Source organism: Neodiprion virginianus, chromosome 4 (genome assembly GCF_021901495.1).
Source record: "Neodiprion virginianus isolate iyNeoVirg1 chromosome 4, iyNeoVirg1.1, whole genome shotgun sequence".
Taxonomy (NCBI): domain Eukaryota; kingdom Metazoa; phylum Arthropoda; class Insecta; order Hymenoptera; family Diprionidae; genus Neodiprion; species Neodiprion virginianus.
In genome coordinates, this window is record NC_060880.1 from 5971527 (window position 1) to 5997061 (window position 25535).

Sequence of the window (25535 nt, forward strand, 5' to 3'; positions counted from 1 at the left end):
TAACCAATTCTGGAACAGATCCGAGAAGATAATACAAAAAAAATTACAAAAAAAAAAAAAAGAACACAAAGAAGCGGCTGACGATGAGTTGGTGGAGAACGCCCCTTACGACGAACAATTAAAACTGCGTCACGAGTATGTGAAAAATACTGATAGATAAAAAAACAGATTACTACGGAAAAGTCGTTTGTTGAAAACAAAAATTCAGATGAAAAAAGTAGAAAGTCAATTTTGAAATTTAAGATAGGACGATGGAAATCGATGATTACCTTTAGTTATGTTGAGACGGATCTGTTCTTTTTCCCACGAGGCAAAAGAAGCCTTTAAGGCCTCGGTCATCTTCTTGTTGGTACCAGGCGTCAGCGGTGGGACCTGCGCCGGAATGTCTGCAACGAAGAGAAACAAAAACCCGTTATCGCTGTGATCCCAAATTTCGATGAGAGTCATTTTTCGTCAATTCAATCTCAAATTCTTACCAATCCAACCGATGAATCCCTTCAATTCGTGATAAACTGCAGCTTTTTGTTCGTTCGTGAAGTGGAATAAATTTATCTTTACGAATGTGAACACATGGATCTATGGATTAAAGTTCTTTCAACCGGATGAAGAAAAAGAATAATAATAACAATAGTTTCAACAGTTCAATTAACAGATCAATAGAACTTGTAGATTTTTTCATCGATCCGAGTAAACTTAACCAAGTTATTATATTCTGCATTGTTATTTTACACATGCAATCGTGGCAATTCGGCTATTAAAATTGGCCGATTGTCAAAGTGTCTTTTTTTTCTCGTTCTATCTTTTCATCGTTCTAACATACGTACACACACATACACACACAGACTCGGTTTATAATCAGTACCTAACAACACGTGTCCAAATTTCTTCTCTAGTAAAATAAAAACGTGTCAATTTCATTCGTTGAGAGAGAGAGAGAGAGAGAGAGAGAGAATTTTTCAAAATATAAGCAATTTGAAAATGATTCTCGTCGGATGTTTTAAATGCTGGACACGAGAAAGAAAGAGAGAGAAAAAAAAAGAAAAAAGAAAAACGTTCATCTACGACAAGTGTGCAATTTTCGTCAAACCATAAGCGACACATAAAACACGTTAATTAATAAAAGGCAGGGCGATGTCCGTCCGTTGTGAGAAGGCGAGTTCGGGGCACTTCACACAGTTCTTGGTTGGTGTCGGAGGTAGGGGTGGGGGTAGATCGGTGCGTCAGGTGTCGAGGGTCAGGACGAGGGGATCGTATCCTAGATACAATCGTCCCTGCACCACCGGAGGGTCGCAACTGTCCGGTGCGGCAGGTGCTTGTTATATTATATACGGCGAAAAATACATCGCGGGACCAACTTTCATACGCTCAAAGAAATTTTCTAGTTACGGTTACCGCTCGGTCCTTGACTGTTTTCACTTTTTACCACTATCGAAAAATATAGTTCCGGGTAGAAAATGAAAATTAGTTTTCTAGCCGTTACCGGAAAGTCTTGTATCCGTTGCTATTCTTTATCATTACGATCGCCGTTGCTATATTTTCTTGCGACTGTTGCGAAAATTTAACGCTCGTGCAACGATAAATTGACGTTAAAGCCTTGTTTAACTAAAAAAGTAGAGTAATCCTCACAAACTGATTTTGCGTTGCATTTACCAAAAAAGGATCGACGATAGCGCAAAATGATTAGGCGTACCTCGTTTTTCGCAATTCCACCGATATTCAAACAGTTTTTTCAACGATAAATGTTTTACTCAATTTTTCTAGTTACTACAACAAATGAAATTTTTCGCAGTGTACAAAGATAACACACGCACGTCAAAGATGCAAGATCCGCGAAAATTCGACAATAGACGAAGATTAGATAAATATAATAAGTACAATTGTAATATATAAAGAAAAAAATGAGATCGAAATATTCCCCAACCATATTTTTTTTTTATATCTGTATAATATATATTTCAACTTTCAATTTCACCCGTATTACCATTTTTCTCTTCGTATTTCGCAATTATTATTACTATTCCTGTTACTGTTATTACTATTATTACTATTATTATTATTATTATTATTATTATTATTATTGTTGTTGTATACGCTTGCATAATTAAACTCGATGGTTAAATTCATCCGCGTTATGATAATTATACGTATATTATATGATATCTCTTGGCAGATTATAACATATGCTCGCGGTTGCGTTTTAATAAGTATAATACGAAGCTGTTAATCGCAGGTGTTTCGCGACCGCGAGCTTCGTCCATGCGTGCGTTAATGCACGCACACACGAGTCGTATGAGACTCTTACCGGTGTGACTAAATTTAAGCTATATTGGCCTGAGCAATGACAGGCCACTCGCGTATATACGGGGCGTTCCGTGACATCTTGATCAAGATTCTACGTCGATGTCTCGGATCGGTTTTGCAATTATTATTTTTTTTTTTTATGAAATATAAAACGAAAAACGCGGTCGCAATTTTTTTTTTTTTTTTAACACAACTCTTCGACCCAGCGTATCTGAAGTGTAGTTTGAAAGAAGAAGGATATATATATATATATATATATATATATTATTTTTTTTTCAATTTCAATTTAAGTTTCGTTCGTAGTTTTCCTTTTTTTCCTTAAACGAACGTCAACGACTCGATTCCCTTGTTTCTCTGGTATGTTATTTAATATACAATGCTATCGGATCTATCGTTTCACGTGCCTCGATGTATGTATAAATCGTACGTATAGAGGAATAAACATTATACGTATAAGCAACTACCGTCAAGGAATCTAAATTTTGTCACGCGTAGGTCAGCTACCCGAAGTTTATATTCGTGTTATAACGACGCGTCGTACATACGTGGATTAAATGTGCGTAGGGTTCGATGCGTCGCAGGTGAGTTTAAGTTTCTTATTGTTATTATACAACAACGGCATCGCACGAGCCTAAGGACGCGTATAACGGAATGAGAATTAAACAATTGATCGATTTAGCGCTTAAAGCCTGCTGTGCGTGATTAATTGTTTTTCGGTAATCGACGATCGGCAGAGAAAATAAATAAATAAATAAATAAATAAATAAATGAATAAAAAAAACTAAGACAAGATAACGCATAAACGATACTTGAAGATTTCATCTATTACAGATATTATATTCAGTACGATAAACTTCGAATTATTGTTGTTTTTTTTTTTCTCTCTCTTCTCTCGCTTCTTTTCTTTTCTTTTCTTTCGACGTGTAATTCGAAATGATTGAGAGTAGGTGTAACAAAGTTTCATTATTCACAATCCGACTTCTAAGAATGATTTGAACAGTGTTGAAAGCGCGTCAAACGGTTTTTCTCACAAAGTCTCATCGGAAAGAATTAATTGAACTATAGTTTCTTTTTTTTCTTTCTCCGAACAAACACTTCGAATCAACGATCGAATGAATAAATGAAAAACTTCTGCGACACCGCAAACCGCGTATGAAATCGTGCAGCGGCATTTCGATTAAATGTAATTTATGCAGATATATATACGTATACACGCATGAATCAAGGAAAAAGAGAGAGAAAAAACAACTCGGGTAAAAGTCGTGGAAAAACGATCTGAGGGAAAAAAAAGAGGAATTTTTTTTTTTTTTCTTTTTTTTTTCTTTTAAACAGAACGAAACGGATAATAATCAATCGAAATGCAGATGCAGATGTAAATTATTGACCCCGCGACGACCTCTGATCGCCGTTTCACCGATCGCGCGCTTCACATATATTTGCATAAATATTCGTAATTAGACCATTTGCGTGCCTGAAGTTGAGATCGCTTTGCCCTGCGACATATATATATATATATGAGGCATTCTACCGCAAACTTACGATCTACACGTCTAACCTTCGTCGTCGGCGATTTTATTAATTTTTAATTACGGTGTACAGTTTACAAAGAAAAAAAAGTCATGTTCGACGGAGTTTTAGATTTATTTAGACCACGGGTTTGATTTTCATTACTATCAGAAACACGGAAACCGAATTTTCGAATGAATAGTCCGATTTTTCTGTGGTGAAAAACGAAGATTTTTAGACGAAAATGAAAGTGAGGAAATTATTGGTTTGAGAGAAACGAGTAATTGAAAAGTGAAAAAAATCCAATTGAATATTGAATTTCAAAGGTACGAATTTATGTTTCATACGTTTTTTTCTTACGTTTCAATTTATGCTTGTTTTTTTTATACTGCATCACCTGAACCAATTCATATTGGTCGAAAAATTTTTGTTCTTCAAAGAAGTAAATTCGCGAAAACGATTCAGAGCAAATCGATTTTGGATATTTATTCGAAAATTGAGGGTTTTTGTGTTTTATGTGAGCAGTAAAAGTCAAACCCGTGGTCAAAAAAATCCGAAACTCGTTAAAAGATGATTTTTTTTTTAATTTTTTTTTTGTACACTCTACGGCACGCTCAAAAATTAAAAAAAAAAAAATTACCGATGGTGCAGTTTCGCGTGTAATACCTCATGTAAACACACGTGTATTAATTAATGCACGGATGGATATTTTTACCCTTATGCGATGACCCCGAAAGCTCGTAGAATATACGAGGATAAGAAAACGAAGAAGAAGAAAAAGAAGAAGAAGAAGGGAAAGAAACGAAAAACTAAACGTACCAGGAATTCATGTATGACGGAAAAAAAAAAGAAGATATTGAAAAACAAAATGCTTCACTTTTTATTCCCAATCCTGCGAGTTATTCGGCTATTCGTCGGCGTTAAACGATCAAAAGCAGCCAGGCTTCTTGACGATTTCTAAACCTTCTTTTTCCTCGATCGTAAGAAAAATGAGAACCGTCATTACGACCATCGTGATCCTTGACCAAACCGAAACCCTTGTTCGGGATCGAAGATCGAGGGGTGAGCCGCAAGGTCACGAGAAATATAAAGATCGGTTGCGATAAGATAATTTTTCGTTTCTTTTGTCGACGCATCGACAACCAACTATAATTATTCCCAAATTGAACACAACTCAAACGTGTGTATGTAAAAAATGAAAAATGCACATCTAAATTTGATAATTTTGCTTTTCTTAGTCGTTAGTTTTTTTTTTTTTTTTTCTCTCCCCTACCTACTTTCGACGATACATCGCATTCCGAATCATTTGACAGAATACAAACTATAAAACAAAGAAAATAAAATATTACAATAATTGGTCCCAACCGCTTAAATATGTTTTTTAACCTCCTCCAGGTTTTACGTCAATCTTTTCGGTTGTTTCTCTTTTTTCTTCACTATTTGTCGCAAACTTTTCGATTGGCAGGTTGAGAGAAAAAAAAAAAAGTTAAAAAAAATGAACCTACCTGATACATACTTTGTATATTGAAGAGAGAAAAAAAAAAATGTTCCAACAAAAATTTTTCCCCACATTTTCCCGAACAAGATTAAGAGGGAGAGGGGGGGAATTTAAGAAAAAGCAACATATATTACGGCACGTGCCTGGTTGCGTTTTTTCAACTGCAGAACATTCCGCCGCTGAGCTGCGGCCTTTTTCTCGCCCCGATCAACGACTAGAACGAACGAGCATGTTAAGCTGCAGCAGCTGTAGACCACCTTCTTTTCCCTCTGACAGGCTTCGTATTTCCAAACCCTCCCCTTCCCCTCCCCGTCACCCCTCCCACCGCTCTCATCACCCTCGGCCAAAACTTCTTCGCATATATTCGTATGATATACACGATAATGCATAATGCCAGCTATTACGAATAACGCAAAAATATTATAGGATATGATAAGTAGCAACGTTTGACAGATAAGCGAAACGTTTCTTCGATACGTTTGTAAATTTAATAGGGTAGAATCGTGTTTTTGGATAGAAAAAAGAAATAAAAAAAAATAAAATAAATAAATAAATAAATAAACAATTCCAATTTATCGAGGAGGAAATTTTCGCAACTCGGGTACATTATATGTTTTACACTATTTTTATTTCTTTACACCGTAACCGAAAGATACGTGATTCGGTGTAAGAAATGCAATATCAATTTTGTAACTATGAAGGATGCGATCGTTTTTGTTTACTTTGAGAACAAACAAAAAATAACTTGCAAATATATATATATATATATACATATTGAGAGAGAGAGAGAGAGAGAGAGAGTACAAACTAAAGAAACAGATTTAATAAAACATTGCAAGGTATTCATAAAATTTTTTATAACTATATTTGAAAACTGTATTAAATATGTGAATATTAAATTTCTTTAAATTTCACTTGTCGTATATCGTTACTAATTTTCGCTATCAATTTCCCCTTGGGTAGCGGCGCTAATTTTCCCCTTTCCCATTTATGGAAAAGTTTTTTCTTGAGAAACAAATGAGAAAAAAAAAAGGCAGAAAAAAATAAAAATAAAATAAAGAAAACAAAGCGATCGTTGCGCAAAACGAGGGTTTGTAACGTGCGGAGGAAAAAAAAAAAAAAAAAAAAAAAAATAACAATACATTAGTCACGTACGGAACGTATGCGTGTAAGTATAAGTACATACTGAAATACGTAGAGAGACAGCGGTAGTCGTACAGTGCAGCAGGTAACCTTATAGGGTAAGGCACCGAACAACACACACCGCACATGTTCGAATGAAACGCAAAGTGGAGAGGAGGGAGATAGAATGGAAAGGCACAAGGTACACCTGTTGCACGACTGTTGCCCACCACCACCACCACCACCACCACCACCATCATCAAGCACCCCTCGTCTTACGGCGGCGTAGCGTCGGCACCTTGACGACTAGACGCCTTGCAAACCGTCGTCGCGACGCCGATTCGAAACATCGTGCCTGTACTTATCACGTGTGGTTACACGCGTCGGGGGGGGGGGGGGGGGGGGGGGGGGGGGCTAATCTAGTCCATTGAAATTTAGAAAAACTTCTGGAGCGTTGGAACGAAAGAAATCGCTGCTCTTTGTCGCTTCGAAGAAAAATCTTCGGATCGAAATTCGGATCGTTGAGGAGATGTGAAACGGGCTCTGTAAGTGCCATTTTCGAAATTTGAACAAAAAAAAAAAAAAACAAAAAATACTAAAATGGCACCTAGGCCTAAAAAGGATGCAAGTGCCATATTTTTTTTCTAATTTTCTTTCCTTACAAAATTAGAAACAAACAGACCGAACGAACCGAGTAAAACGATGAAACGAAGGCGTGGAAAGCTTTGGACAGGGTGAAATTTGGCTAGAAGCGGAACACGAACTTTGAAACAATTGAAGTGGTGGATTAAGAATGGCCGCGAGTGCCGTTTTTCAAAAAATGTCACCCAAGCCAAAAAAAAAAGGCGGTAAGTACCATTTCTTTTTTTTTTTTTCATTTTTTTTTCTATAAAATTAGGAAAGAACTGAACGAACAAATTGAAACGATGAAACGAAGCACTTGTTACAGAGACGTAGAAATCTTTAGAGTGAAATTCGACTGTAAGAAACAGATCAAACTCTGAAACGATTGAGGAGGAGAATTAAAAAAACTGTTTCGGCCTAACCGCGGTTTTTTTCAAAAAATGGCACTTGAGCCAATTTTTTTTTTTTTTTTTCGCTCCACAAAAATTCCATCAGAAAGCACTTTTTCCTCGACATTGTATTCGCCGTGCGTGACTGTGCGTGTACATACACGCAGACACACACACACACACACACACACACGCAAATGAAAATATTTTTTAATTCAGTCACCGGTTTGCAAAAGTTGACAAAAAAAAAAGAAAAAAAAATCGTTTGGCGCAAGCATAACGCTGTGCTTCGTATCGCGAACGACGAGCTTGCGGCAAAAAGACAGAGAGAGAGAGAAAGAGAAAGAGAGAGAGATCAGCCAGGGAATGTAATTTTAACTCGATTCCGCGGCAGGCAGGAGTCGGATAGTATATATTTGTTTGCGTGTGGATGTATACGCGCATTGCAGACGCGGAGTTGGCTTAGCCGTTGCTTCTTGATTTCGAATAAGTTTGTCAGGGCGGCGCCCGGTTGGTCGGTTACCTTGGTATTTTAGGATGGTTCGTACCGGAATTAAAGGCGGGCTTAACCTTGACTCGGAGCTTCGCGGTAAGGAGAGCTTCGCCACTCCTCGATTCGTTGCTTCCAACACTTCCAGGATACCAATTCCCAATCGCTTAAACACCCTCCCGTATACAAAAGTATATGTATGATTTTAAACGTACCGAATCTTCTGCGCTTTCAATTGATTCGTCGGATATTCCTTCTCCGTCATATCTTCCGGAGCATGAGAGACGTGGATTTTTTTTTCTTTCTTTCTCTCCAAACTAGTTCGAAACGAATTATACAGATCCGTGATTCCAATTTAATGAATTAGTACTTCTGTACGAAATTCAATTAACGAATATTTGTTCTAAACTTGTTCCATGATTCTAATGAATCTCTGTTACGTAACAAAGAAATTTTATTAACAACGGTTCGTATTGAAATTTAATATATTACGGATATGTTCGTTTCGATGAACACGTTCGGAACGAGAGTAAAAACGGAAAAACAAAAAAAAAATTATCGGATAGTTATGGCATACAACTTTTTTTTTTTTGTCAAGTTTTTTATCCACGACTGGAACAAATTATAATTTCTTTATCTAGAAACATAATTTATCCTTTTAAGTACAGATTTTTCATCTTTTTCATTGTCTTTTCCGGTTTTTGGCGATTCTGTTTTCGATTTAAAAAATCGTCAATTTGCAATTTAGCAGGATTTTCGGAAATACCGGGTACACCCGATTTTGTTGTATTACAATGATCGAGTAAATTATATATTCAGACGATACTGCAAATCGAACGCAATTTAATACGATTCTGAACCTGCAAAATATATGTAAGATCTTAGTTATTGGGGGGGGAGAGGTAAAAATGTCGAAGGATTGGAAAATAATGCTTTCGTAATATCGGATTTTCGAAAATGCGAAAAATCCATTTTATCATCGATTTCGAAATTGTAGAAATTCGAAACACAGTAAAGTCAAAACTTTAGATTTCTGAGCATTCGAAATTTCAAATTTAAAATTTTCCAAATTTTCAAAATCTGTGCAACAGATTGTCGCGTTGTTTTTTTTTTCTTTTTTTTCCAAAATTCGACATCTTAACCCTTCAATCGTCAGACCATTCGAACTTTTGACCTCGACTATAAGTTTTCCTTGTTTTCCTTGTTTGTAGCTAAACATAATTGGGTTGGTAATATTTTGTCCGAAATAAATGTGGGCGGACATATTTCGCCAGTACAATTCTATGCCTACTCCGGTTTTTCCCTCAAGTTTATCGCCCGCGTACCGTAGTAATTTCAAACGATAAGACGGACTTTTGATCCCTCTAAAAATTCCCTCGGGTTTCTCGTAACGGGGAACGAAAGATTGGGAGAAAAATCTGAGCGATAGTAATAGCGAAATGAATCCATCAGCTGTATATGTAACCTAAAAACCATAAAGAACCAACGACTGGAATTCCTACAGAAGCGTGAAAAGAGAAGCATTACGACGTAACAAACCGTAAATTTTACGTACTACATGCAAACGAAGGGAGGAAAAAGAGAGGATTTTACTCAAATATGCAAAAAAAAAAAAAAAAAAATAAGAGGGACAGGTTTTTGGTATCAAAAAAATAAAAAAATACCAATGTCAGCTGTATATATTCTTTACTATAAATGTAGTTGTTTTTTATGGTGATTCTCACTGTTAGAGTAAATTTTGCGCGGCGGGGTTGAAGTTTTGAATTTGAAAAGTTCCAAGAGCGCCTAATTTCGAATTATTTTGCGGCGGTACTTGAAGCAGAGAAATGAAACTTTGACGAAGCGACAAAGTTTCGAATGGTCGGAAAGCCGACGGCTCAAAGTAACGTAATGAAAGATTCCGAAAATTCAAGTTACAATGGAGCAAAGGTGCGAGAAGTAAAGTTGCGACAAAAAAAAAATTCGAAACATTAAAATATAATCAGACAGCGTAGTTTACTCAACGAGTGAGCGCGTCAAAAATGAGAGAAACCGAGAATCAGAATGACAAGGATTCCGAACGTAAAAATAAAGAAAGATGAAAATGGTGAAATTTCACCAAGCCAGAAATTTACAGAACTAAAAATGTTCGATCATTCGGAATTCCGATGTTTCGGTTATTCAAATCTTCTCATTTTCGCAAAACTTTTGCCTTTTCGTAACTTTGCACATTCGAAGCTTTGATGTTTCGTCAAAGTTTGATTCTTGTACGTCAAGTTTCCCGACAAAAAAAAAAATTCGTAATCCAGCGTTTTCGGAGCTTTTCAAAACTCGGAATTTCGACCCCGCCCCAATTCCGCATTCAACAAAGTAAACTTGACCAAAGTAAAAAAAACGAACTCGACGCGTCCCTGTCCACCTCGACTTTGAAGTAAAATCCGCTCATTTATTCTCTCCGCTTGTAACAATATGAAACGTCAAGCTGGGTCTGTAGAAAATAACAAAGTTAAACTGTAATCAGAGGCTCATTAGCGCGGCAGCGGTTAAGTGGCCGATGGAGCGTATTGTTGGAGCGATTATCAGCGGGTCCGTTCCTCGGCGATACGCGAGTAACTCGCAGGCATGAGAAGCCGAGTGTGGTCTCGACGATATCAGGCTGCCACTTCCTGCCGGCAGGACTCACCGCGGAAAGATTAGCAACGAGCTTGACTGCCGACTCAAATCTTCACTGATTCTTGTCAGGGATGCTGACGTCGATAACGAGTTACCAGCCTCTGGACCAACCGTCTCTCTCTCTCTCTCTCTCCACGTCAACGTGCATTATTCATCCCATCAGAGAAACGCCCGATAGATAAAATGGAAACTGATGTTCGACCTGCATCCTGAGATTACAATTTGGGAATTCTTTATTTCATTTTTTATTTTTAGTTTCATTTTATCTACTCTACCGGCGGATATATTTCGACGCAATTGAAGTTTGTAAACTTGTATAATCGATTTTCGGTAATAACGTGTAAGCCGCTGAGAAAAATTCGGTAAAACAGTTATCGTTATAAAAAAAAAAAAAAAAAAAAGTCAATTTATCGTTGCACGAGCGTTAAATTTTTGCAACAGTTGCAAGGAAATATAGCAACAGCGATCGTAGTGAGAAAGAATAGCAACAGATACCAGACTTTCCGGTAACAGCTAGAAAACTAATTTTCATTTTCTACCTAGAACTATATCTATCGATTGTGGTAAAAAATGATAATGGTTGAGGACTGAGTTGAGACTGACGTTTTCTTTTTTCTCTTGTTTCGACACGCATCTTCTTCGTCCTCGTTATTTTCATACGAGGAATGACGAGATGATTTTCAAATTGACATTAGCGGAACTAACGCAGCTTCGACTTTGAATTCATCATCGTAGTAATTATCGACATTTCGGTGATACTGGAACGATACCTACTTGATGTCAATTTCGTGTGTATTATTGTTATCCGTGAAACAAGTTGCCAGAGGATGGAATGGAAAATTATACTCTGATAGCTGCTACTGCGATACCGTGCTATCATTCGTAATGTCGCCCACGCGGATTCGTTCTATATACATACATACATATATATATATATTATAATATACAAAGTCAATGTGTCCGAAAGAGGCGACGGAGTTCGTCATGCAATCGAGAGAAGCCGACGAACGAATGTTGAATACGATAATAAAACAAACTCTTCATGTTATTGTTGTTAGAAAGTTGACAAAAATTGCCTAGGTACTGATAAATCATATCGGAAGCTTCGTTCTTTTGTTTTTTTTCATTTTTTCTGAACGATAACAACGATCGTGAAGCAAATTACGAATATTATACCGATCGCGTGAGAAGAGTATGAACAATAATGCTGTGCGCGTGATGTAAATTCGCGGGCTTTTTGAAAGCTCGATTGACAAATCGAACAGGTGTAATAAAAAAAAAAAAAAGAATTAGTATTGCTGATTCACGGAAAAACAAGAACATCGAATTTTCATGGACGCGAGAAATTTTACTCGCTGAAATTGTAAATTGTGAAAAGTCCAAGTGTAAATAATTGAAGACATAGTAAGTCGAAATACTGATAAACCGAATCGTGGAACAGCTAAATGGAGAATCCGTATACAATTCTATATTATCGAGATGAATTTTGACGATTCTACAGTTTGGCATTCCACATGCTGCTCACCTTTCTAATCTTTTGCTTCTCCATACTTTGACATTCGATATTTTTAAATTGCATAACGTTAAGTTACCCACTTGAGAGAAAAAAAAAATTTAATTTTGCCCTGAGAGAAATTTTTAGTTTCGGTTATCGCTCAGTCCTCAACTATTTTCATTTTTTACCACGATCGAAAAATATAGTTCTAGGTAGAAAATGAAAATTAGTTTTCTAGTTGTTGCCGGAAAGTCTGGTATCCGTTACTATTCTTTCTCGCAGCTTTGTTCAACTAAAAAAGTAGAGTAAACCTCACAAACTGATTTTGCGTTGCAATGATCGACAATAGCGCAAAATGTTTACGCGTACCTCGTTTTTCCCAATTCCAACAATATTCGAACAGTTTTTCAAACGATACCTGTTTTACTCAACTTTTCTAATTATTATGGACAAATGAAATTTTTCTCCTCATAGCCCTTCGATTCGTTTTTTCGTCTTTCAACATTCTTACCCCCGCGAGCCGACAAAACGGTGAGTTTTTGACACAGTTTCCAACCAGAATCGTCGATAATCGTAATCGTAATTTCCTGATTGGGCGAGTTTGAGGAGTAGCCGAGTACGGAAAGCGGTTTCAAAGGCCATTGAACATAGGTAAGAATCGGGGGGTGGAAGGGGTGGGGGTGGCGATGGGGGGGGACGAGAAGGGTTCGAGGGGGGTGGAAGGCTCGGTAGGTACTTGACTTGCAAGGAGTGTAGATGGAGATTAAATACTTATGTACGATGCGTCGCGCTAGCACGGGCCAAGAAGGGGCGTCGAGGGGCGGCGGCGGGCGGCCGCATTAGACCTCAGGTCACGTTTCCCTGCGAGACTAGAAGCCTCTTCATCGACGAGACGAGACGACGACCGAGTAGGTATGAAATACACGAGCTTGAATTGTCGCGATTCACCGAAGCTCGAAACGTCGTTTGGGTCCGGAATGGTTTGCAAAAAACTGGGGTGGTGGGGGCCAGATTCGGGACGAGGGGGGGGAAAAAAAAAAAAACAAAAAAAAAATTGCGAGGAATTGCGAAAAAATTTGTCGCGAGAGATCGTTGAACGCGAACAATTTTGGCGATTAATGTTCGCGTGTTTTTTTTCTTTTTGCTTTTTGTTAATTAAACAAAAATTATCACGCAAAAAGTAGCGGTATTAAAAATCGGTAATTTGACTGAGTTGGGTGGAGAATTGCTGAAATGCGTTTTCTCGATTTATCAATCGATCGTTTATAACCCAAGAAATCGATGCTTCGTGCAATGTTCATGACAATCTCGTTTCATATTTTAGTCCCAAGTCACTGGTTGGTTCGATTCAAACTTCATTCACTTTGACAGAGTTAGTCCGATGCATGTCTGATAAGCTCGTTGTTTGTTGAAAAATTAGAAACATAATTTTCGACTAAATCTCAAGAGGGATACAATATTTTTTGTTTCTAATTCGACACCGATACATTTAAATACTGTGTAAACTAAAACAATTAAACATGTTTACGTACCCCTCTGATTCCCAAAGAAAAGCGATTTGGTTTTCCTGAAAACCCGTCAATTTTATTAAATATATTGATTTTATATATATAATCGCTTCGACGATATTCTTTCGGAAAAACAATTTCATTACGCAGTTTCTGTAATAGGTTGAACTAAATGGGTCGTGAATTGGGCTGGTTTTCTTGCTAATGAGAATAAAAAGAGGAAAAGAAAAAAAAATCAATCTCCTTGTAAAATTTGAAATGAAGAAAACGTGAGTGAGTGCAATTACCGCAGGTTAAGACCGATGAAAATCGATCCGAGTGCAATTTGCAGTTTGGAAATTGTTCAACCGACCGGTTAAAACGGCGTGGCTGCGCGCATAACTAACTGGGACAGGATAAATTTATACCCAACCAATAGCAATCAGGGTCTGAATATGATTGACTGAGCGTAAAATATATAATTCCAATAATAGTTCAGCTGCTACTATTTTCCGGATTATATATGCAGTTTTAGAACGTTCCGTACGCGTTATACTCCGTCGAATATTTGCGGCAACGATATGACAAAATTGTTTTCATAAACAGCGAACGGATCAACTTCGTCACACATATCGTAATTATTTCAAAAATAAAACTTGTAAAGATAAGAAGTTGAGAGAGGAAAAAAAAAAAAAAAACGTTTACGAAAAAAATCTTATCGCACTGTATAACAGTGTTTAAATTCTCCGCACGGGTCTGATTATAGGAGACAAAAGTTTGTGATTCTGACATTTCGTTTCTTTTTTTTTTATTTTTTTTTTCACCTTCTCATTACAATTTTTTCATCGTTATTCCAATATCTTTTGACAGACGTAAGATTAACGGAAATTATGATTTTCACTCTCTTTCTTTTTTTCGTACGTTCAAAAAACGGCGGGAGACAAAACTTCTGTAATAACAAGTTCGTGAAATAATACCGATATAATACGTCTGTAAAGTATTCGCGAAGGAATATTTGTAATTTGAAATAATGTTATTAAAGAACGAAGAAGTAAAATTAATAATAATAATAATAATAATATGGGAAAAGGCACAATGGAAATTTCAAAGTTGGAACACCAAGGCATCCATTACTACGGGTAGATTAATTAATAACTTTGAATGAAATTTGATGACAAGGAAATAAAAACAAAATGTCAACAAAAACTTGCAAACTCGTATGAAAATGAATACCAACAATCGGTTGAATATAAATCGATCGTGGGAGGAATTGTAAATTTTCGCCGGCAGGCGTTTTTACATTTCGATAAATATCGCGCGAGTGACGAGTACGTTAAAAAATAAAAATGGAGGAGTAGAAAAAAGGAGAAAAGAAAAAAAAAAAAAGAAAATGTTATCGCGTGTTATTTGAACGAGAAATTTCAAACGGCCAGCGAGACATTTTGGCAAATTGAGCTAGAAAATTTCTCGAAACGTGAGAATTATTTTTCCCAGTAAACGGGTCTTTTTAATACCATAAAGTTTTTTTGGCTCACCCTACAGCACATGTATTATTCATGTACGGATGACGCAGGCGAAGGCGTAAACCGTACACGGAACGGAGAGGAGACGCTGAGACAGGGATAAGAATCGTGGATAAAAAACAACATGGCCGAAGTGATCGCGAGGCGGTTGGCTCCTCGGTTGGCGAGGTTTACGCGCGGCTGCGTAGACACGTGCCAACGACAGATGACAGCGACGCCGCGACGCTCCGCGAGTCCCTCCTCCAGGTTCCCGGCGAGGCCTGAGTCGTCGAGAGGAACGAGATGGATGGACGGACGTCCCGAGATATCGGAGGGAGGTGCGGGAAGACGGCGTGCGTTTTACGCGTGTTTCACGATCGTGGGTGGACGTCGTGGTGATTGCCGAGGAGGAGGAGGAGGAGGAGGAGGAGGTTTGCGTTCGTCTAAGATTCGATGCGTTTTTACATTTCTCGTTGGTCCCGGGGTTGAAGTTCCGAATTTGAAAAGATCCGGAAGCGACCAAGTCCGAATTATTTGGTGGCGAGACTTGGAGTAGAGAAATGAAACTTTGACGAAGCGACGAAGTTTCGAATGGTCGGAAAGCCGACGGCTCAAAGTAACGTAATGAAAGATTCCGAAAATTCAAGTTACGATGGAGCAAAGTTACGAAAAGTAAAGTTGCGACAGAGAAAAATTCGTAAATTAAAATATAATCAGACGGCGTAAGTCTGCTCGACGAGTGAGCGTAAAAAATGAGAGAAACCGAGAAACAGAATGATCAGGATTCCGAACGTAAAGATAGCGAAAATCCAAAACGAAGAAAGATCGAAATGGTGAAATTTCACCAAGCCGGAAATTCACAGAACTGAAAGTTTTGGATTATTTGAAACTTTTGATGTTTCATTAAAGTTCGATTTCTTTACTACAAGTTTCGCTATCAAAAATATCGGAACTTGACGCGAATTTCGGAACTTTTCAAATTCGGAATTTCAATCCCGCCCTTTATTATTTCATTACGAGATAGCCGTATCACTGAATGTTTGACAAATTATTGGATTATATGTGTAAGCTGTAAAGTATCTTTTCAAAAATACTGAAATTGTAAAAGCAAGCTCAGATTTCGATGCTTCGTTTTAAGCAGATTAGAAACTGGAGAAAATCGAGGTGGGTACGCCTAACCATTTTGCGCTATCGTCGATCATTTTTTTGTAATTGCAACGCAAAATCAATTTGTTCGGTTTACTCTACTTTTTTAGTCAAACAAGGCTTTAACGTCAATTTATCGTTGCACGAGCGTTAAATTTTCGCAACAGTTGCAAGAAAATACAGTAACAGCGATCCTAGTGAGAAAGAATAGCAACGGATACCAGACTTTCCGGTAACAGCTAGAAAACTAATTTTCATTTTCTACCTGGAACTATATTTTTCGATTGTGGTAAAAAATGAAGATAATTAAGGACTGAGCGGTAACCGAAACTAAAAATTTCTCTCGGTATATAACTGCAATTAACGGAGAAGATAAAAACCAGAAACAGAGTCAAAGAGAATTATGAAAATCCAAAAAAGAAAGCTAAAAGAAGCGTGGAAAAATTTCTTCCATGATAAAAAAAAAACCGCCGTTCCGACTTAATGTTCGTCGCTTTCCGTATTAGATATAGGTAGATACGTTTGTCCGATGAAAACGTGTAAGGCAGGTATCCGAAAGTATAAAGCTGTAAGTTGGCTGGTTAATCGAGATAAACGACATTAGCTTGTCAACGTGCATGGAGTAGCCAGCAGTGGCATGTGTCTCTGTAAGAAAGCATTTCCGGAGTCACGCGTGACGCGTAGCGTTCCTCTTCCTTTCGATTGAATCGTTCTCGGCGTCACGCGTGTGTACATATATATATACATATATGTATATATACATACATACCATAATACGGCTTTGACGTCACGTAGAACTCGCAGGTAGATTATAAGTATATGTATACAGCTACGACCTGACCAGGAAGACCGTTAAAAGAGACGAAAAAAAAAAGTAACAACAACCCTCGATGCGTGAAATTCAAGTTGGACTAACGTTGAAGAAACGAAACACTTTGAAATCACCGTTTTTCAACTATCAGATTGACTTAAGACTTTGCGATCAATTCGCAAAGTATGAAGAGAATAGAGACGTTCTTTTTTTTTCACAAATTTAAGTTACGTTTAGATCACGAACGTCGAATTCGCGAATCTAAAAGTACAGGTAGGGATAAGATATTCAGGATTCATCGTGGAGAATAAAAATCGGCTACGATCCTAAGAACCTTGATTCAAGTATCGAAAAAATACCTAACAGATTGGTTTTTTTTTCAATCTCGTACGGTGGTAAAATCTTGTAATTCAGTCTGTTTGAAAGTAAACTTAAACCTAAGCGAACCAATAGGTTCATCTTTAACCAAAGATTCTTAATTTTTATGAACGCCGTTAAAGTGAATTCAAAAAATGGATTGTAAACGATAAAAAATTATTATTTTTACCACGGTGTTTGAGGATCAACATTTTATTAATCGATCAAATAAATTGTTTGGGGACCGCCTTAAATTCCTGTTGAGAAAAAAAAAATTACACGCTTGACCGAAAACTTCGATCATAAGATTTTGAATAGTGTAAAGTAAGAACTTGGCAAGGTATCAAAAAAGCACTATATAAGTGGTGTGAACTTGAGTTTATATTCATCTGTACCATCAGCCACTGAAGGTACAAGTAAAAACGTGACTTTTCGTTCAATCGAAACGTGAAGAGCCCGATCGAACGAATTTTCAGGTAGGCATAAGTTTGAAAAAACAGGTGCAGGGTACACCGCCTACCTACCTCTGGGCCTGCCGAAGGACTTCATAGCTTTGATTCCCATGCCGACGTGAGCGTCGGTATAATCGACGAACATGAGTGAAGGCCTGCAGGACAGATGATCTGCTACACAGTTCATAAACGCGAAATGGAGTTTAAAAACCCTGTGAAAAAGAAGAAGTGAGAAAGTTTTTTCGTTCCTTTTTGCTTTAATTTAAAAACTGACACTGCACTGAACGCGCACGTATCGGTTTTATATCGAAAGGGGGCTCCACGCGCACTTGATCGTCGACCCTAATCGATGAATCGGTCCATTAGCGTTCCCCTCCCTCTCTCCTTTTCTTCTTCCTTACCGCAACGGATTTCAGCATACGATTAAAGTTCTCGCTTGATATTATATCCGTTAAACGTCGATTCTCGCGGTGTATCGAGATTAGCCAGGTTCTGTCCGGGTGGATCCCATTTCCGGTCTCGTATATCCCTTTTTCCTTGATCGCGTCTTTTCGCGTTCTCGTCTCAACTTGTCACACCGCAAAACTCGATAGATTTATGCATAAAATCGTTGTCCAGCCTCAGGTAGATCTACACGGAAGTATCGGACGGCTTTGTGGAGCGTCGGTTCAACTCAAACCGGAAGTTTAGCCCATGGCAATGGGATATGACAGCGACGTTACTTTGGTAGCTGTAACTTTTGGTCTCGAAGAAGAAACAGAAGAAGGAGGAGGAGAAGAAAATGAAGGAGGAGGAGGAGGAGGAGAGCGACGATCGGATCATGTGTCCACCATGTGTCCACCATGTGTTCACTATCAATTCACATAACCCGAAAACGAGACGAGAGCGTCTCTTTCGCTATTTTCGAATACCCCGCATCTTGCGCAACGGGTTTTCCTATCCTCTATCCCTGCACCCTCTTCATTGACAACTTCCAAAACAGAGCGAGTTTCACTTGATATGAAAAACTGATCGTCTCCACCGTAACCGGAACGTTAACTTAAAAGCTTTAGTACAACTCGAAACTGTGCTTCCCTCTTCTATCGATCCACAACGTATTCACCTATCGACATATTACTGTCATTTTCTCGTCTTCTTCTTCTTATTCTTCTTTCACAGTTTCTCTCACTATCCCCTTGGTCACAATTGTCACAATATTACAACGTACGTATCACAAATACGTTTATTACGCGCGGACAAAACGTTCCACTTACGTGTTTCGTCTTCGTACAAGTTTCACCTATTGTACATCACTTGAAGTTGTTCTCTACCGCATTATCGGGTCAATTTCATTGGTGTCCGACAATTGTTTACCGTCCGACAGAATAGTACTAACAACATAAGACTCGTCGAGTCCAAACAGACTGAATGATTCCCTTCGGGTGTTTTTCATTCCGTTTAGACGGTACGTTCATACCCAAAACATAACAGCGTGCTGTGCCATGGAATGAAACAGGCAAATCCGTTATCTCTTAAGTATCTTCGGGATAATCGATGCTCTAAAGTCCCGAGTGGTGGGGATGTGAGTCTCAACGGTTTAGCCCAAACACAATGAGCCTGTCGCACCGTATAGTCGCTGGTACAACACCGAGGACCAATGACCATTGGTAGCGATATCAAGAGCGCGGTGGTCGGTCAATCGGCATCAGTACCGCAACAAAAACGACAACGACAACGACAACGACATCGACACCACCGCCACCATTTCCTACGTCACACTCGTTCGCACCAAGTTTAACGTTTGTTATTCGTCTGTTGATGGTCTGGTGCAACGGTGCAGGGGGGCGCAGGATGAAACCGGGATGATTAAACTGAGCCTGCCTGCCTCCCCCTCCTCTTTCTCCTCCTCATCAACCAGCGGCCGTAAATGACGATTCTTTTGTTCCCGCGTTTCGGTTCTCTTTTCGAGCTCTCTCCCCTCCCCCCTCTTCTCTGTTCTTTATCGTTCTCGCTCTGTCTCTCCCTCTCTCTCCTTCTCCTTCTCTCTCTCTCTGTCTCTCTCTTTCTGTCTCGCGTTTACGCGATCACCGGGTACAGCAGTGACACCGTCGAGCGAGTATAGTTGATAAGAGAGTCCTTTCGAACAACAACGACGACGACGACGACGACGACAACGACAACAACACAACAGCAACAGGATCACTCTCGTCGGCGTGATGTATGTTCGAGATATACAAAGACGACACACGGGTGTAGGATGAGCCGTTCTCAAACGCACCACAGACTCCCTTCGCGACTCGACGCGACTCGACTAAAATCGTGACGGGCAAACGGTGCGGCGGTAGCGGCAGTCAGGCAACACGGACGACGGGTGTTGAGGAGTGTCGGTCGTTCGTTCGGCTCCTCTCCACGTCGTCCGAACCCGTGTTGGTGCTCACTGGCGGTCCTTGCTTTTTATGTGTTGGTCGGACCAGCCGGGTTCCAAGCAAGCAAGCAAGCAAGCAAGCAAGCAAGCAAGCAGGCAGGCAGGCAGGCGGGCAGGCAGGCAAGGCAAAGGCAAGCAGGCAAGCAGCCCGCGATCAGCGAGGTGCGAGACGGAGAGGATGGGGCAGGGGAAACTTAACGAGAGAGAGAAAGAGTGAGGGAAGCGTTGAGGGGGGAGGCGAGGGGGGGCGGAGAAGAAAGGGGGAAGCCCCCACGCGCCAGTTGGCCTCACTCCGCGTTAGTTTTATGAATGAATACTCTCTCAACGGGCCTGTAGAGCGAGCGGGGGGGGGGGGGGGGGGAGGAGGACGCCAGTGGCGTCGTCGACGAGGATTCTCTACTACTACGACGCTTCTCCCGTGATCAAGAGACCCTGGCTGGGTGTTGTTGTGTGGATGGCGTCGCTATACTTAGGTCTTTCTTTCTTCCTTTCTTTCTTTCTTTCTTTCTTTCTTTCTTCCCTTCCTTCCTTTCGTTTCGTTTCGTTTCTTTCTTCCGTGGGTTCATTCATTTGTTTGTTCATTCATGCCGAGAGACGACGCGCGCAACTCGTTCCTACGGGTTAGGTTAGGTTCGGATGCAGCCGCTGTTCAACGCGATGCGCTTTTCTGACTCTGTGGTGTTACCACGCTGCTGACGCTGATGCTGCTGCTTTTGCTGCTTCTGCTTCTTCTGCTGCTGCTGCTGCAGTCCATCTCGCAGAGCCTACGTCTCGTCTATTTCCGTTCGTTCATGCACCTATAGCCACGAGTCACGACGACACAACGACGACGACGACGACCAGAATCAACGATGAATCCCAACCCTCTTACCGACTTTTCGAAACATTAGTCTCCAAGTAAATACTTGCCAACCTTCTGTTTCTCGTGGTTGACCTGGTCCAACTTTTTTTTCCACCATTTCTAATACCGTTCTTCTTTATCTTCTTTTTCTTTGTATATGTTCGTCGGCGTTGTTTTATTTTTGTTACTTCGAAAAGGTGAACGGAAAGCCGATCTAATTAATTTATAGAAAAAACGAAGCTGGATCTTTCTGGCGCACATAAGAGAAAGACAAAGAGAAAAAGCGAGAGAGAGAGAGAGTGAGATGCTAATTAAAGGAAGAAAATCTTGGGATATCGGACGGAGTCGAACAAATCTAGAGGATGAATGAAGTCGTGTGTATAACGCATCTCATGCGTATTTGCCGATTAGACAAACTGTGCGTAAGCTCTTATGGGATATACCCACTATACATGTATATATATACACACACGATGTGTAAACGTTACGCACTCGGTGCAAGAATTGGGTCAAGCAAATCAAGCAATAAACACCTGTCTAGTTTTATACTACGTCCTCGCTACAAGATTATATTAATACACATATATCTATATACACTTGCATAAATGAACGTATGCATCTCGCATACGTTTACAGTTAAGAAAATATCATTCATAATATACATATGTATATGATATACCTACACGTATGGAGGTACGATTTGATTAGCTGTGCAGGATACGGTAAAATTATACAAGTGTGTAAATCGATGTTTGTATAACCAGATTTATTGACACGGAAGGAAATTCATTCATTGGGAGTGTGTATGTTTGTTATCCAACGTCTTGTATAGCAGTGTTATACACCGCGTCAGGTGATAAGGTGCCTAACACAGTGAATTAATATTAACGATTTCTACTGTTTAATTAACCTAAAATCGAATGCAAAGTTCCGAATGATAGATTGAAAAAAGAAAACAAAAAATATTCCCAAGTACTCGTACGAATAAGCCTGACCACGATTACATGTACGATAAAACGATAGGTACCTACTAAAAAAAAAAAAAAAATGATCAATAAATTTTGCAAAATGGACATTTAAAAGATTGAAAGAAATTGATAAGATACTGAAAACGACCGATGAACGAGGAGGGGGTGGAAAGACGATTAGACTTTCTGGTCTGCGAAGTAGGGACACCCCGGGGCTTTGCGGTCCATTCATAGATCCGTATCCAGGCATCATCCCCACCAACCAGCGCGGGGCTTACGGACGTTCCAAGTGCCCGGCGCCGTTTCCGTCGATCTTCTCTATCTCGAGGCTAGAGTCGAGCGATCTCTCCTCTCTCCTCTCTCCTCGCCTTTCACCTCGGCTCCTCGAAACGGCCGCTGCCTGGGCCCCGGGCAGGGCAGGTTTCTGCTCGACTTCTTGCGTCGTTTATTATAACTAGGAAGCCGTCGCCCCATCCCCCCTCCCCCGTTCAATCCTCTCCTACGGCACTCGAGATCACCGTGGTGAACGTTCTCGCGCGGGTTCGTTTATATAGATCGACGACTCGGACGCCCAGCGCCGGATGACGCAGGCGAGAACCGAGCCGCAGAGCTGTACGCCAGGCCATCGAGCGTGAGAAAACGCGCGAAATCTAGCCAGTGGCACAGAGGCAAAACCTGCATCACCTGTTCCGAGAGCCAACTATCCACTTGACTTCCGTTGGACGCGTCAACATTCTCATGATCGGATACCGGACCTCAAATTCAATCTACCGTTTATCTTTGACGGTTGGAGATCAATTCGGGTTTTCGGTTCTTGCAACGGGATCCGAACGTTTTACCTGTAACATTCTAGAGCTTAGGAGACCGTGGTATAATTTGGGTGAACGAGACTTTTGTACAGTCACAAGTCACTGGAAGTCGCGATCCCAAGTGTCTCGGGGTTCCAAGTCACGACCCAATATTCAGGTATTCACTCTTTGGAGTCATTTTTGAAGTGAACTTATCTGAAAGTTCTGACCTAAGCTCGATCAGGGACGTCCCAAGTCAATTCATACAAATACTCTAAGTCACGATGTAAAAGGTTGATGGATTTGATCAGGACTTGATGGTTTGAAGTTGCATTTCAAAAGTCATGACTTTACTGGATTCATCTGTAAGTATAGAGCTAAGTTCACTACAACTCATGAACCCAAGCGTTGCAGGCGTCGTTCATTCAAGTCTACATCCTTTGGAGTTGCACTTTCACCACAAGTCATGGATTTGGTGAATTCACCCAAGCGATGACCCGAGGTGCTTTGAAGTAGCTCAAAGTGAGTTAAAACCGTGATTCATTTCTGACTCGTGACGAATGTTGGAAGACGGTAGAATGAATGAAATTTTCGCACCGCGGTGTTCCAGTCTTTCCGGGTCTACTCCATAAAGCAGTATCGTAACCACAAGGCGGGAAGGATTATTAGGCGTCTTAATTGCGCGGGACGAAGAAGGTTAGGTGGGGTTAATCGTCGCGTTGAACCTGTTGCCGTTTTTCATCGATAACTAATTCGGTGTTATACGAGTGGTGTCGAGGCATCGGATCAATTAGTCGCTTCCCAAATGTTTTTCTTTTTCTTTGGTGTCGGTAAACCTACAACGGAGATGAAAGATCACAACCTACACAGGCACACCCGCGCACGTTGTTCTTATATACCCAATACGACGCAACAATTGCAGAGTAATAAGCTTGTCTCTCTACGTAACACATCAGCGTCGGAGTTTCAATTCTTTGGTTATCCGCACCGTGACCACGATCATGCAACTTATGGACTGCTTCAATGGTTGTGTTGGTCCAAACGACCATCTGCACTTCCACACGCAAGTATCTATCGTTCTACGTTGAAAAGTTGTCACTTCCGTCAGCTACATGAGACACCGATTGTGCCTGACATGGAAGATAGGTTAGGTATCTGAGATCGATGATCGTCGAACAACGTCACTGAATCGGCATGTCTCCCGATCTATCGCCGATTGAAAAACACGATCTATGAGAACTTCTTGGTCTATTGAGAATGAAATTTAAAGAGATTTCATGCATCACCGTCAGATCAATTGATCTAAAAAGACACAAGGATATGAAAATTGATGAAAGAACTTCATCTTTTCTATACCGTGATCAAAAACATGTTTTAACCACACCGTGCAAAAAAAAAAAAAAAACTGTTGGTTGTAGAATTCTGTACAGACTATAATTCGGTGTCAATTTAACACTACCGGATGTCAATCGTACCTGGTCTTGAATTTTCGAATTCATAGTCCATGGTTGCCAATCGTATTTAATCTTAACACCACCATTTCTCGCGGTAAAACCAATTACAAAATTTCATCAGTATTACCGTCCAGGAAACATATCCCACATAGTGTATTAAAAGGATTGGATATTTATTCCAATCCACGACTGAACATCTTCGCAGTATTCCCCGAAAGAATTCGTTGAAAAGTAGTACAATTTTACATGAGATTCAAAAGCTTTAAAAATTGTCTTTCAGATACACCGAGAGACGAAACCGTACATACAACCTTCGAAACAAGGTGTCTTACACGATCCTCGATCGAATCTGCAAGAATTTGGCCCAGTTTAAAAGAGGGATCAGCTGATCCTGTCCGCACATACACAGCTTGAAGGATCTTTCTGGATGTTTTCGAGTACCTAAGCAAGAGCGCGTGACTCCCCAGATTCTAGTATCGAGGGTGGTTTCCAACGAGGGGGCGCAGGAGCGAATCCCTGCACAAGCGTGTGGGTGAAACCTTAACGGAGGAAAAGGAGGAGGCTTTAAAAAAAAAAGGGGGGGGGGGGGGGAAGAAAAAAGGAAAACGAAACGAGGGGTGTCCGTGGTGGCGGCAAGGGGGCAGGGGGCAGGGGGTAGAGGGGGGTCGCGTAGTACGCGTAGTACCGACAACGTAGGTCCGCCGTGCGGGCGTGTATATATAAGAAGACCGGAAGCCCAGGGGCGGGGGCAAGGAGCCGTGCACCGGAAGCGGCCGGAGACCCGTCGCGAGGCTATGCCTGCGCTATAAACGAGAGAGGACTGCAACACACCGGGGGCTAAGAAAACGTGTGCGACCTATAAGCGTGCGGCTATATGCTATGTTGCTGTATGCTATATGCCGTATGCCTGCTGGCTGCATCCAGCACGAAGGGGACGTTCCGGTCTCGGGGGAGTTATTTCGGTCGCGTATCGCAATCAGTATGCAACAAGTGACAGGCCACGCCGCGTCGCGGCTCTATGAAAACGGAATCTTTTGCTTGGTGCTTGTTGCTGACGGCGGTCGGGGATTCGAGGGAAAAAAAAAAATAAATAAATAAAATGAAAAAAAAAAAAAAAAAAAAAAGAAACAAAAAGGCGCGATATATGTTCTTTTCTTTTAAAACCCCGCGTCTTCCTACTTCTTCTTCTTCTTCTTCTTCTTCTTTTTATTATTAATACACTCACGCTGTGTATTAAGGACGGCGTTT

At 40.2% G+C, this 25535-nt stretch overlaps 1 protein-coding gene across 2 annotated transcripts in view; it reads right to left on the reverse strand.

The window, feature by feature from the left end:
- LOC124302807 (protein C-ets-1) overlaps window positions 1-25535 on the reverse strand; it is a 146886-nt gene that overhangs the window by 31257 nt on the left and 90094 nt on the right. The window contains exons 1-2 of one of the 2 annotated variants that reach the window (XM_046759361.1): window positions 17905-20152; window positions 270-386 (exon numbers count right to left, since the gene is read on the reverse strand). In XM_046759361.1, the coding sequence (XP_046615317.1) occupies window positions 270-386; window positions 17905-18019 (232 nt within the window). In that variant the 5' untranslated portion in view covers window positions 18020-20152. Of the gene's footprint in view, window positions 1-269; window positions 387-17904; window positions 20153-25535 lie in introns of those variants that run through there. The other variant, XM_046759360.1, reaches the window with a different exon arrangement.